Source organism: Haliotis cracherodii, unplaced genomic scaffold, assembly GCF_022045235.1.
Source record: "Haliotis cracherodii isolate W230 unplaced genomic scaffold, xgHalCrac1.p SCAF_7, whole genome shotgun sequence".
In the NCBI taxonomy this organism is placed as follows: Eukaryota; Metazoa; Mollusca; class Gastropoda; order Lepetellida; family Haliotidae; genus Haliotis; species Haliotis cracherodii.
Genome location: NW_027266330.1, coordinates 57,475,818 through 57,488,605, shown reverse-complemented (window position 1 = coordinate 57,488,605; position 12,788 = coordinate 57,475,818). Strand labels below are relative to the sequence as shown.

Here is a 12,788-nt window from a genome sequence, read left to right as displayed (position 1 = left end):
AAGCGCCCACAGCGATACTTGCTAATATATTATCTACTGAACAATCCCAAGTAGCACCCCTTCAGATTGATCAATGTACACAAGACCTATTTATTCGTGCATAATACGCAGTTGTGTGTAATATGCACCCTTAATTATGGACAATTAAATTCTTGAAAAATATATCTGTTGTATATTAACATTTCAGGCTGTCAGCATAAACCACGAAAGATATCTTTCAACTCAGTTTCTTTCACCAAAATAATATTCTAATAAGAGCCCCCCATTTCTAATTTTGAGAGCGCTTATTACGTCGAACACGGTATCCAACAGGAATCAATCAATCAGTAAAATCTAGTTATTTTACATCAAGCTCTAGTCCGACATGAGCTGTGTACTAGTTGGACGTGACCAGTGGTGTCTAGCCCTGATGTCGCAAACTAAAACATCAACCATACTTCACAATATCAATGTTGGTATTAGAACAGCCATGCAGGGTAACAATATGAATGTTGGTATTAGAACAGCCATGGAGGGTAACAGTAGGAATGTTGGTATTAGAACAGCCATGCAGGGGAACAATATGAATGTTGGTATTAGAACAGCCATGGAGGGTAACAGTAGGAATGTTGGTATTAGAACAGACATGCAGGGTAACAATATGAATGTTGGTATTAGAACAGCCATGGAGGGTAACAGTAGGAATGTTGGTATTAGAACAGCCATGCAGGGGAACAATATGAATGTTGGTATTAGAACAGCCATGGAGGGTAACAGTAGGAATGTTGGTATTAGAACAGACATGCAGGGTAACAATATGAATGTTGGTATTAGAACAGCCATGGAGGGTAACAGTAGGAATGTTGGTATTAGAACAGCCATGCAGGGGAACAATATGAATGTTGGTATTAGAACAGCCATGGAGGGTAACAGTAGGAATGTTGGTATTAGAACAGACATGCAGGGTAACAATATGAATGTTGGTATTAGAACAGCCATGGAGGGTAACAGTAGGAATGTTGGTATTAGAACAGCCATGCAGGGTAACAATATGAATGTTGGTATTAGAACAGCCATACAGGGTAACAATATGAATGTTGGTATTAGAACAGCCATGCAGGGTAACAATATGAATGTTGGTATTAGAACAGCCATACAGGGTAACATTTGTTTGTGTTGCAGTTCCAAGCCAGAACCCGAACCTGGCCGCAACGCTTCAGGCTCACGGTATGACGATGGGTCAGACCCAGACTCTGAGGTTCACCAACTCCATGATGGTGCAAGTGGACCCGCGCCATCCCATGTCCACCATGCACACCCAGTTTGCCACGACGGCAGCCGCTGCCGCCGCCATCACCAGTGGGGCTTCTCTACCTCAACAAGACAGTAAACCAAGTGAGATATTTACAATTATAATCGGTTCATATGTTTTCGGACATCATACGTATCGGATGGCCATGTTTATCGCAAGTATTCCCGCTATAACGAGGGTGTTGGTGGCACACAGACATTGTAAATACTCAGATAAAGGCTTGTTTTTAAGATAATGTTGTCTTTTATAAGGCTTCATAAAATAAAAGTAATGGTTCTCAGGCAATGTTTTTTGAAAATATAGTGCGGGCGGGCAGGCGGTGTCTTTTTTGGGGGTGGGTGGGAGGTGTTCAGACTACATGTAGTATGTAACAAAATAAAAAGTTTTGTACAATCAACCTTGGAAAGGGCCTCCCTACATAATGTATTCCTTGATGAGTAAAATAGTGAAATACAGTATTTGACTACTGTTGGATTTGGAATATTTAAGGATTTTAGTTGTTTTTTTAAAAATGGAAATAAAAACGAAACATGCAGCAGACTTTGTGATGAAGCGGTTGGTGCCTGAGAACCAAGATTATTTTTTTTTAGCCTAAGTGAGTGAGATGTTTTACAGTAGTTCTTGTGATTGGTGAAAAAACTATGAATGTTTCTTAAACGTCCGAAAAAACATATAACACGGGGATATATTGGAAGCCTTTCATGATCACACTATCAGTGCAGTGCATTTTGTTGTGGTACCAGGGTACCATGACATTATACCAATGACAATTTCAAAGCTCAGTAAGTGTCATATTTGCTGTGCTGGAATTTCTCAATACTGAACAATAAAGGGCAAGGATCGCGCATATTTTTTAGGGTATATATTTGTAGTCACGACAGGTGTAGTGTAGCACACAATTTCATAAAAATAGTCCGAAAAATATGCATCATCCGTAACTCTTTTCTTCAGGATTGTTTGACTTAGAAGTTGTAAAACATAGACACGGTTGAGATGATTATGCCCTCTGGTGAAGAGGAGGACTTTGTCTTGTGTTTCTAATAGGGCTGTTGGGTAGAATAAATGCACTCAAATACCTGTTTGTCATTACCCAACTTGGACTCAAGTACCCGTTTGTCATTACCAAACTCCGACTCAAGTACTTGTTTGTCATGACCCCCCCCTGTTTGTGTGTGCAGCAATCTCAGCCACGCTGTGTCGGACCCCGCCCCCCGCCTCCATGCACGACGCCAGCCACAACATGAGTCTGTCCACTGCAGCTACGGTCGCCAGCAGCATCTACACCAGCTCCCCCAACATGCAGACACAGTCGTCCTCCATCAACAACCCCAGTGCCTCGCCGCGCCCAAGTATTCTCAGAAAACGAACCAGCGAGGGGTAAGATATCAGATTCTTTTTCAAGAAATTACTGGTTCTCAGGTTTTTGATTTTTTTGGAAATTGTTGGAAATTGGTACCATTTTATGTTTTTTAAATGTAAAACTTCATTCAGTGCGTCTTTGATAATTGCGTTGGTAACTGAGAACGGGGCTTTACATGACGTAGAAATGTGCGCGAAGTTCTCACAAATGTATAGAATGGATGCAGAGACAAGAAATATAAATGTCTTGTAATTAAAGTAATTATCAGTCTTATAGTACACTACACCACTTTGGTACTGTATAAGACCCTCCTATTTCCTATAAGGACCCTTCAGAATTAAGCATTGGCGGTTGTGTCAGTCAAGGCTAAACCCTGTTAGAATCAGCAATTATATTCCCTGTAAGTTTTTAGGCTTATCTGAAATAGAAACTTATTCCAGGAATTGTATTTCTATTTGTCATTGCTTTGTGTATGTGTTCTCAGAGCTGGTGTTGTTGTGAAGCGACCGATTGGCTTGATGCCAGACAATCACAGCCCAAGACCCGAACCCTCTCAGCCTCAGTCCAATACAAGCTCTCCAAAGACTCCAGCAGGGTAAGTTCCTCATGCAGCCATACTGGGCCTGGTGCCGGTCATCAAACAGCAGACCTGGCGGCGCCTTACTGAAGTATGTTAAGAGATGGTACTTGTTGTTACCCTGCCTGGCACTCGGCATTATGGACTGGTCGGCTCAGAGTCAGCATACTAAGTGACGCATATACCTGAGAGCAAGAGATACCTTTGTCAATATGAAGCTTTTAATGAAACATTGCATATTGGAATACACTTTCTTAGTAAAGTACAAATTTCAGCTCTTTTGTGGGTTGAGTCCATTAGTTATAACTATGTTTAAATGACAAAGGAACTTTTTAATTCCCATTTGGGAATTTTTACTGACAATTGCTGTAGACTTGGGCCCATACATAGCATCATTAGAAATTGGCCCTAGTCCTGTAGTACTTGCCAAACTGCCCAATAGTTGAGGTATCGTAAGCACTTGTGGAAGTTGGTCGTTATTAAGGATTTTACTGTATGTTATTATAAGGACTAATGGATTAAAATTTCTTTCACTGCATTGGCCTCTGAACAGGTGTAGATAAATCCCTCAGTGTCATGGAGGCAGACTGAAAGTTGTCATATCATTCAGGGTTGTTTCATTCAATGGAATACTGATTTTGTATTTTCAGATCAATCTAGTATTTCGTCACTAAATACTTATAAAGTAATGTGTTTGTTCTAGTGACAACAACAGTCAGTCCTCAACAGACACTGCCTTGTCATCCAACGATGCGACGACGCCAACGCAGAACTCGCATCTAGATGTCAAGATCAAGCAGGAACCACCAGATGCTATGGAAAATGGTAACTCGTTTGCTTCTTTACCTGTATCTTGGTTTATGTGTGTTTTTTTACCTGGTTTTGAATTAAGAATAAATGTGGGGTTGGATGAACTAGGTAGGTGAAATGAAGGTTTGGTGCTGGACATCAAAGAGTTACTTCCCCTGACATATTCATCTACTATGTAGGATGTTTTTGATACTGAAATATGCTGTATTTTTTATTCAAAAAGTGCAGTTTTCAATTTAAGTGTTATTATTACAAAATTAGTATTTATTGCAGAACTTCAATATAGGCACATGCTTATCATAGAGGTGACTAATGGGATCGGGTGGTCAGGCTCTCTGACTTGGTTTGATGCATGTCATCGTATCCCAAATTGTGTAGATCGTTGGTCATGATGTCACCGCAGTCCATAGATGGAATATTGCTGAGTACGACATTAAACAACACACAAACAAATCAGTATTTTGAATACGCTGGGATTCCGGGTAAGATATATGATGTCTCCAGCAACCTATGCTTGTCATAAGAGGCAACGAATGGCATTGGGTGGTCAGACTCACTGACTTGGCCGATGCACGTCATCGTATCCCAATTGCACAGATTCATACTCATGATGTCAACTCCAGGCACAAATATTTACAGACCGCCATCATAAAGCTGGAATATTTTTTTGAGTGCAGCATTACTCTACAAACAACAATACATGGGACATGGTCACTGTTGTATGTCAAGATTATTGCCAGAACTCCAGATAACTTTTTGAGCAATAGAGATCTACTCTAGGGTTTCTATTTTAATTGGGTTATCACATTTTTTATTGGGTAACCAATATTATTTCACTCATCTATTCATCACTCTATTGTTTTTTTACCAAAATTAGTGAACATTTTAAGATTTAAAAAAAAGGAAATAATGTTTTAGATGTATATAACTGTTCTAAATATATAGACTTGACTCAGAAAGTAATTAACTCATAATTGTGTTTCGGAAATTAGCTTCGTTATACGCATGCTAAAAAAGCTTCATTGGGTATTTATGCGTGCTGTTTTTATACATTTTAGTTTTTCACTTAATGTATGCGTTTCTGTACGCAAGATGATTGACAGTAATTGGGTTTTGAATATTTTTGGGGAGTATTTTACGCAAATACGCAGCTTATCTGTAGCTCTGTATTGCTGACTGCTGCGTTTAACAACATTCATTCAGACACAGTGACAGCTGACAGTGTTGATGACAATGATGTCCTTGTATGATTATCTATAGTTAGTGCTACCTTCTATCTTCCACAGGTCCATCATCTCTCAACAGCCTGGCATCATCCCCCGTCAGCAACTCCCTGGAGGCGTCGCCCAGGAAGAAACCAAGAAAACAGTTACTGTAAGCATGATGGGCATCTACATTATTCACAGTATCATCAACAGTATCATCAACAGTATCATCAACATTATCGACCCGTGAAGATACGGGGTAGAATAGGTCTTCAACAGAGCCCATGCTAGCCGTAAAAGGCGACTATGCTTGTCGTAAGAGGCGACTAACGGGATCGGGTTGATGCATCTCATCGTATCCCAATTGCGTGGATTGATGCTCATGATGTCAATTTCTCCTTGATATTCTGGTGCAAATAGATCCTCAGTGCAATGTATCACAAACAGGATTTTTTTTCTACAACAAGAGAATTGTCAGTGGGCAACTTTTACAATCAACTTTGTCAGCTGGAACTTTGTTATTTTACCTTATCCTGACTCGTACCTTTTGCTTATCTCATCTCATACATTTTGTTTTATGGGATCATTTCGTTCTGAGATGACATGTTCATCATGAGAATAGTTTCCTAGTACTACATGCTTGTTGTGGGAGCTTACTTTAATAATGGAGATCTAACTGTGTGTCACAATTTGCTTGACTCAGCTATTTTACAGGTTGCCATTATACAGATAGACTAGGGCTCACTGCTACATCAAATACCATGTACTTTTAACATTTTTGGCAGTTCATGGAGTCCTCCAGTTGTAGTAGAGTCCATCTCAACAGGCATCTGAGTACTCAGAGACCGGCCACAAACCGGCACCTGAATACTCCAGCTCTCTTTGTAAAATTAAATCTGAGTACACAGTTTTTCACGGTCTTGATGAGGGTTTAGACAGTCCACTGTACTTGTGTATTAATGGATTCCAAAGTCCTGCATAAGGTTGATTAAGGTGTCCACACTGTTTTGCTTCTAGTGAGTGAGTGTGGGTTTACGCCGTTTTTAGCAATATTCCAGCCATATCACGGCGGGGGACACCAGAAATGGGTTTCACACATTGAACCCATGTCGGGAATCAAACCCAGGTCTTCAGCATGACGAGCGAATGCTTTAACCTCTAGGCTACCCGACCGCCCAGAGTGCATCAAATGTGACATTTATGACCAAGATTAGGTGGCCTGTTTAAGATTGCCTGCCCTCCTAGACATATGGAGTATAAACTGTCCATGTCACTGTTGAAAACAAAGACGTTCTCTGCACAGGAATGCAACAGAAGAGTTGAAGGACAACACGTCCACGGACGAGGAAGTGGAGAAGGTCAGCGGCCATAAAGACATCAAGCCCAAGGAAATCAAGGAAGAACAGAGAGATGGTGACAGCTTGTTCTGCTTCTCTTATACTTCTTGTAGTCATTCTACCATGACATTGAACGATGAGCTCATGTCATGGGTTAATTTGACTAAATTTGAAATGGTTAATGAGCGATAACCACTTCTGACCGCATCACTGCACTCGTTTTTTTTAGTGAATGAGTGAGTGAGTTTGTTTTTACGACGCTTTTAGCAATATTCCAGCAATATCACGGCAGCGTTTTTTTTTAAACGCATGTTAGTCATTTTAGAATGGAGATGAACCTTTTCTGTGTTTAAATACTGAGGTGGTTCATTATTGATGTGACGTTTAGTACTGTTTTATCAAAATGGTTCACATTTAGCAGTGTTTCATCGATGATGAACTACCTTTATCTACAGAATAATTATTGGTGTAAATTATGGCAACAAGTTTTCTGTCCTAAAATGATGTTGTATTTTATGGCAATGGGCAATCTCACTAAATGTTGCTCACTGGGTTTGCCTCAAAGCTTGATTTAATTTGGTGGCAACCTGTCACCTGTTATTTTCATGGCAGTCTTTGGGTCAGGTTCATTTTTCAAGCACTTCAATCTAATGACATTATTAACAAAGTCGTGTTATTTTGTTTTTTGAAGATTAAAATCATAATGTATAATTAAGATGGATATTTCGGTCATGAAAATCAGACTTAACTGTCCTTCCTCAATGTTCTGGTGTATTGTAATGGGGTGATGATTGTAACAGATATTGGGCACTCTGTATCAAGCTTCTCTTTTCACCTTACAGAGTTTGTTGATGACGATGGGGTACGGTGGACATCAGAGAAAAAAAGACCGAACATAAATCTTCTTAATTTCTACAATATTACGTGGAAACCGAAGAATAATCACTTTCAGAGATTTACAGATGTTAAACCTAAAGGTAAGAGTCTGTATCCCTATCATATCCAAGACTAGTACGTCAAAGTGGATTCTTTATTGTGATATAGAAATCAACACTCCTCTTCACTCAACCGGGAGGCGACTATGCTTGTCATAAGAGGTGACTGTCACTAACAGGATCGGGTGGTCCGACTCGCTGACTTTGTTAATGCATGTCAATGTATCCCAATTGCGTGGATCAGTGCTCATGATGTCAATCACTAGATTGTCTGGTCCAGACTCGATTATATACAGACCGCCGTCATATAGCTGAAATATTGCTGAGTGCGCCGTTGACTGACTGACTGACTGACTGACCTGGTCAATAAGGTCATCCATCCATCCATCCATCCATCCATCCATCCATCCATCTTGTCTGGCAGCCTGTCAACAGATAACTTGAGAGGGATATAAGGACATTACAATGAAAGAAAGATCTGTTCATCATGATCGATCTCTGAGCATGACTTTTCATAATCCATCCTCATCCATCGTTATACTGTATTTCAGAGGAAAGGCGGCCCACAGTAAACGAGTTGTCCAACCAGAGAGGCATTCACCAGAGATCCAGTGGCTGGAAACTCTACCACATGGCATCGCAGCTAGAAAACCTGGTGAGTTCTTGTCTTGCACACATGGCATCGCAGCTAGAAAACCTTGTGAGTTCTTGTCTTGCACACTGAATCACAGCTAGAAAACCTGGTGAGTTCTTGTCTTGCACACTGAATCACAGCTAGAAAACCTGGTGAGTTCTTGTCTTGCACACATGGACTCACAGCTAGAAAACCTGGTGAGTTCTTGTCTTGCACACATGGCATCGCAGCTAGAAAACCTGGTGAGTTCTTGTCTTGCACACATGGCATTGCAGCTAGAAACCCTGGTGAGTTCTTGTCTTGCACACATGGCATCGCAGCTAGAAAACCTGGTGAGTTCTTGTCTTGCACACATGGCATTGCAGCTAGAAACCCTGGTGAGTTCTTGTCTTGCACACATGGCATCGCAGCTAGAAAACCTGGTGAGTTCTTGTCTTGCACACACGGATTCACAGCTAGAAAACCTGGTGAGTTCTTGTCTTGCACACAAGGACTCACAGCTAGAAAACCTGGTGAGTTCTTGTCTTGCACACACGGAATCACAGCTACACATCTAAAAAACCTGTTGAGTTCTTGTCTTGCACACACAGACTCACAGCTAGAAAACCTGGTGAGTTCTTGTCATGCACACACAGACTCACAGCTAGAAAAGGGGCACAGGTTGCCCAGTCGTCTAAGGTGCAGCAGTTTGCTGTGCAGAGTAGCGTCTCTTGGGCATGCTAGAAATCCCGATTCGTCCCGATTATGTTTCTAGGTTTAACACCAAAGTGATAAATGCTGAGACCTGCATCCCTTCAGGCTTTCCTCCCACATCAAGCTGACATATGATATTAATTAGATTTTGTTAAAGTCAGCGTTATGCCCAACTCACTCTTGCACATGACATCACTACTAGAAAATGAGGTGAGTTCTTGTCTTACCTTCACAGCTAGAAAGCAAGACCCTGAACAAAGGTCATGTTTACAAGTTATGACAATTACTAAAACTACTGTTTCATTGTGGTGTTTTGATTTGTATTGACCCTGTGATTCCAATGTTGCTGTGTTTGTGCAGAATGACCTGGAGAAGGACATGTGTGCCCGGATCAGCCAGCTCCAGGCAGCCCTGGCGCCAAGGGCACCTGCCAAACAAGCAATTGTGGAAGACTACGATGGCATCATTCATGAACTCTCACAGGTAATGAATCCAGTTCCGCCTTACAGACAAACATGGAACCTACCTCTTCAAAGCTCCTTTTTACCTGTGCTTATGATGCGCCTTTGGGGATTCTTTGTTAGAATAGGTCCCAGCATCTTATACCTGTTGTAGGAGGTGACAGCCCGCTGTCATATAGCTGGAATATTGCTGAGTGCGGCGTTAAACAATAAACAAAAAAACAAAAAAAAACAAATAAACACAAACCTGCTGTTGGGATCAGCTTCATCCTGAGTTTAAATCCCAAATTATCATCTTGTTTTTTCATGACTGTTAATAATGCTCATTGGTTGTGAACATCATGACATTCCACATTTAGCTAACATTTATATTAAATCTGTTCATATTTCCATGAAATCCTAGACTTCCTTTCTGAAACTTGTGCTTTTGTGATCCAGGCCAACATCCAGAGATGCCAGCTAATTGGCGACCAGCTGGAAGAGGCACGATCATCCATGCTGAAGATTCTCGAACACAAACCTCGCATACAGGAAATCATCAACAAACACATGAGCAAACGACCAATCAAAAAGAAGGAGAGGACGTAACACACATGAAACACACATGACGTGTGATACGAGACTATATCTACCAAGTATTAACCCTGTGACCACTGACTATTACTGCAGGTCAAAGGTGTGATGGTTAATAACATAAAGCAGCACTATGTAGGTGTGTGATACAAGACTGTGTGTCAACCCTTCACCTCGGGACTCCAAAACTGCAGGGCAAAGACAGAGAGGGTTAATCAACTGATGGCGAGTGGCAATATATCATTCATTATCATCTGTCAACAATTCTTCCAGCACCATGTGTCATTTCCGGTCAATATGGTTTTCAGTGCTTGTTAGGCCAAGCTGTGTTCGTTTTATTTGTCCTGAATTAACAGGACCTTTTTTTGTTTAAATCTGATTGTTTTTCTGAGCAACTCTGAAATATGTTGACTGAAATCAGGACCGTGTGATTGAGAGACGAGGTAGCTGACAGTACATTGCTACTTCTCCTTAGGAAGTCCTTGATCATGATCACTGACCATGGGACCTATCCCATGGGAGCTTGGAATACTAGTGCTACATCTAATATTAATGGTCCATATGTAAAACGGTAAGAAGAATTGGTTCCTTGGAAGCTGAAACTCTTTTTCAAGACTTGGATCATGGATTCGCCTACTTGACATTTTAAGCAGCGATAAAAATATGACTTTATTTTTGTTTTCGCTGGTCGTATATGCTTTTATACCCAATGTCCAGGTATTACACCTGAAAATAAGTTTGAACTCCTGTAGGTAGTGTATAGGTTTTAAATGGGAATAAGATGTCTGACTGAAGGAATAGTTTGTATTTGTTTACAGTATATCTTGTCCGGTAAATAAAATATAACGATTAGTTGTTATCGCCTGCTTTGGTGTCAATTGTATTTTAATTTTACTGAACTTTTCTTTTTGGTAACTGCAGTGCCCCGTGTTTATGATCAGTGGCCAGGTTATAGAACTGACAGAAATCAAACTAGATCTGATGGGAATACGATGGCTGGTCAAAATGTTCTAAGCCTAACAAACAAAACCAACAAAAGTGAAAGAGTTTTTAATCTTATTTTTCAACATAATCTCCCTGCTTTTCAATACACTTCTTATATCAATAGTGAAGCTTTTCATTAATTTCAATTCCAGTCAGGAAGAAATTTTCTGAAGCCACCCTGAAAACCCCATTCAGGGCAGCTTTGAGGTCATCGTTGTGGTCATAGTGCTTTCCACGAATGTGTTCATTAAGTTTAGGAAACAGGTGGCAATCACTTGGTGCCAGGTCTGGAGGCTGAGGAAGCTCTTAGAACCCACATTGTCACACAGCAGCCTTTGCAAGTCGAGAGGTGTGAGAAGAGGTATTGTCATGAAGTAGTAGAACTTCAGCATCCTCGACGCTTTTCTTTGATAGAATCTCTCAGGCAATGAAGGAAATCATCATAGTAGGCACTGGTAGTTGTCTTTTGACTCTGTAAGTAATCATCCCATCTTCCCGAGGCAAGGGCATTAACTGAGTATAAAAGTCTCAGTTTCTATCCTTGCGGAATTAGGCTGGAATTTCCAGGCTCCATCGTAGCGCCACCAGAAGGAACACTGCCTTCCCATTAGCTGCTGTTTCGAGTTTTGTAACAGATGAAATAGCTGGGTATCCCTGTCAAAAGTTGGGTAGTATACTTTGTGATTTATCGCATCACCAGCAAAATCCTATATGGTACTGTCGTTTAGCCTGAGCAGCCAGTACTTTTGCTCAATGTCCATGGACTAATTCTGAAATGTTGTCTTGTTAAATCTTGTGATATGGCTTTAAACCTCTACATGCAGAGGAAAGAATATCTCAATGTTGACCCCTTTTGGGGAGTTTGAAGACCCTTACTATATGGTCAATATAGGGAAAATGGTTATCTACATGGAGAAAATGGTTACCAACAGGGAAAAATGGTTACAAACAGGGAAAAATGGTTATCAACATTGGGGAAATGGTTATCAGTATAGGAAAATGGTTACCAACAGGGAAAAATGGTTATCAACATTGGGGAAAATAGTTACCAACAGGGAAAAATGGTTACCAACAGGGAAAAATGGTTATCAACATGGGGAAAATAGTTACCAACAGGGAAAAATGGTTACCAACATGGGAAAAATGGTTACCAACGTGTCAAAAATGGTTACCAACATGAAGGAAATGGTTATCAGTATAGGAAAATGGTTACCAACAGGGAAAAATGGTTATCAACATGGGAAAAATGGTTATCAACATGGGAAAAATGGTTATCAACATAGGAATTGGATGTCCACAATGACTGGTAGGTAAGAGTGGACGTATATACGTATTAAATAAATAATTTAAATAATATATCCTGTAACCATAAACAAGCACACAAACAAAATGATAACTAGGTTAAAAATATAATTTGCAGAGGTTGTCGTGGATTTGGAACACACCAGGGAAGAGGGAAACACTTCTTTTTTTTAAATCCATAGAGTGTACCCAGTCTGGGAGCAGCTGTTACAAGGGAACCCTTCCCCTTGATAGAGGAATGTTTGCCACCCCAATCCACCACTGATTCCAGATCTGTTGTAGGCGCCAACCAACTGTAATGGTCATTAGGTGGTCAGGCTCGGAGTCTTGGCTGTGAAGGGGTGGTCGGGTAGCCTAGTGGTTAAAGCGTTCGCTCGTCACGCCGAAGACCCGGGTTCGATTCCCGACATGGGTACAATGTGTGAAGCCCATTTCTGGTGTTCCCCGCCGTGATATTGCTGGATTATTTGTTAAAGCGGCGTAAAACCATACTCACTCACTTGGCTGTAGATTGTAGCCTTGCTTTCAGTCACTGGGTTAGTTATTTTCAGGCCTCTGTGATATGGCTGCAATATTGCTGACTTGTGTAAAACAACACCAACTCACATGGTTTGAAATTAAGCATG

General features: G+C 40.7%; 1 protein-coding gene across 1 annotated transcript in view; it reads left to right on the top strand.

Moving 5' to 3' along the window:
• Positions 1-11,351, top strand: part of LOC139447259 (histone deacetylase complex subunit SAP130-like) — a 34,387-nt gene extending 23,036 nt beyond the window's left edge. Inside the window, exons 10-19 of the mRNA XM_071228525.1 lie at positions 1,162-1,374; positions 2,470-2,668; positions 3,136-3,246; positions 3,932-4,053; positions 5,325-5,412; positions 6,547-6,656; positions 7,423-7,557; positions 8,067-8,170; positions 9,203-9,325; positions 9,742-11,351. Of these exons, the coding sequence (XP_071084626.1) occupies positions 1,162-1,374; positions 2,470-2,668; positions 3,136-3,246; positions 3,932-4,053; positions 5,325-5,412; positions 6,547-6,656; positions 7,423-7,557; positions 8,067-8,170; positions 9,203-9,325; positions 9,742-9,891 (1,355 nt within the window). The 3' untranslated portion in view covers positions 9,892-11,351. The remainder of the gene's footprint in view (positions 1-1,161; positions 1,375-2,469; positions 2,669-3,135; positions 3,247-3,931; positions 4,054-5,324; positions 5,413-6,546; positions 6,657-7,422; positions 7,558-8,066; positions 8,171-9,202; positions 9,326-9,741) is intronic.
• The last annotated feature ends 1,437 nt before the right edge of the window (positions 11,352-12,788 follow it).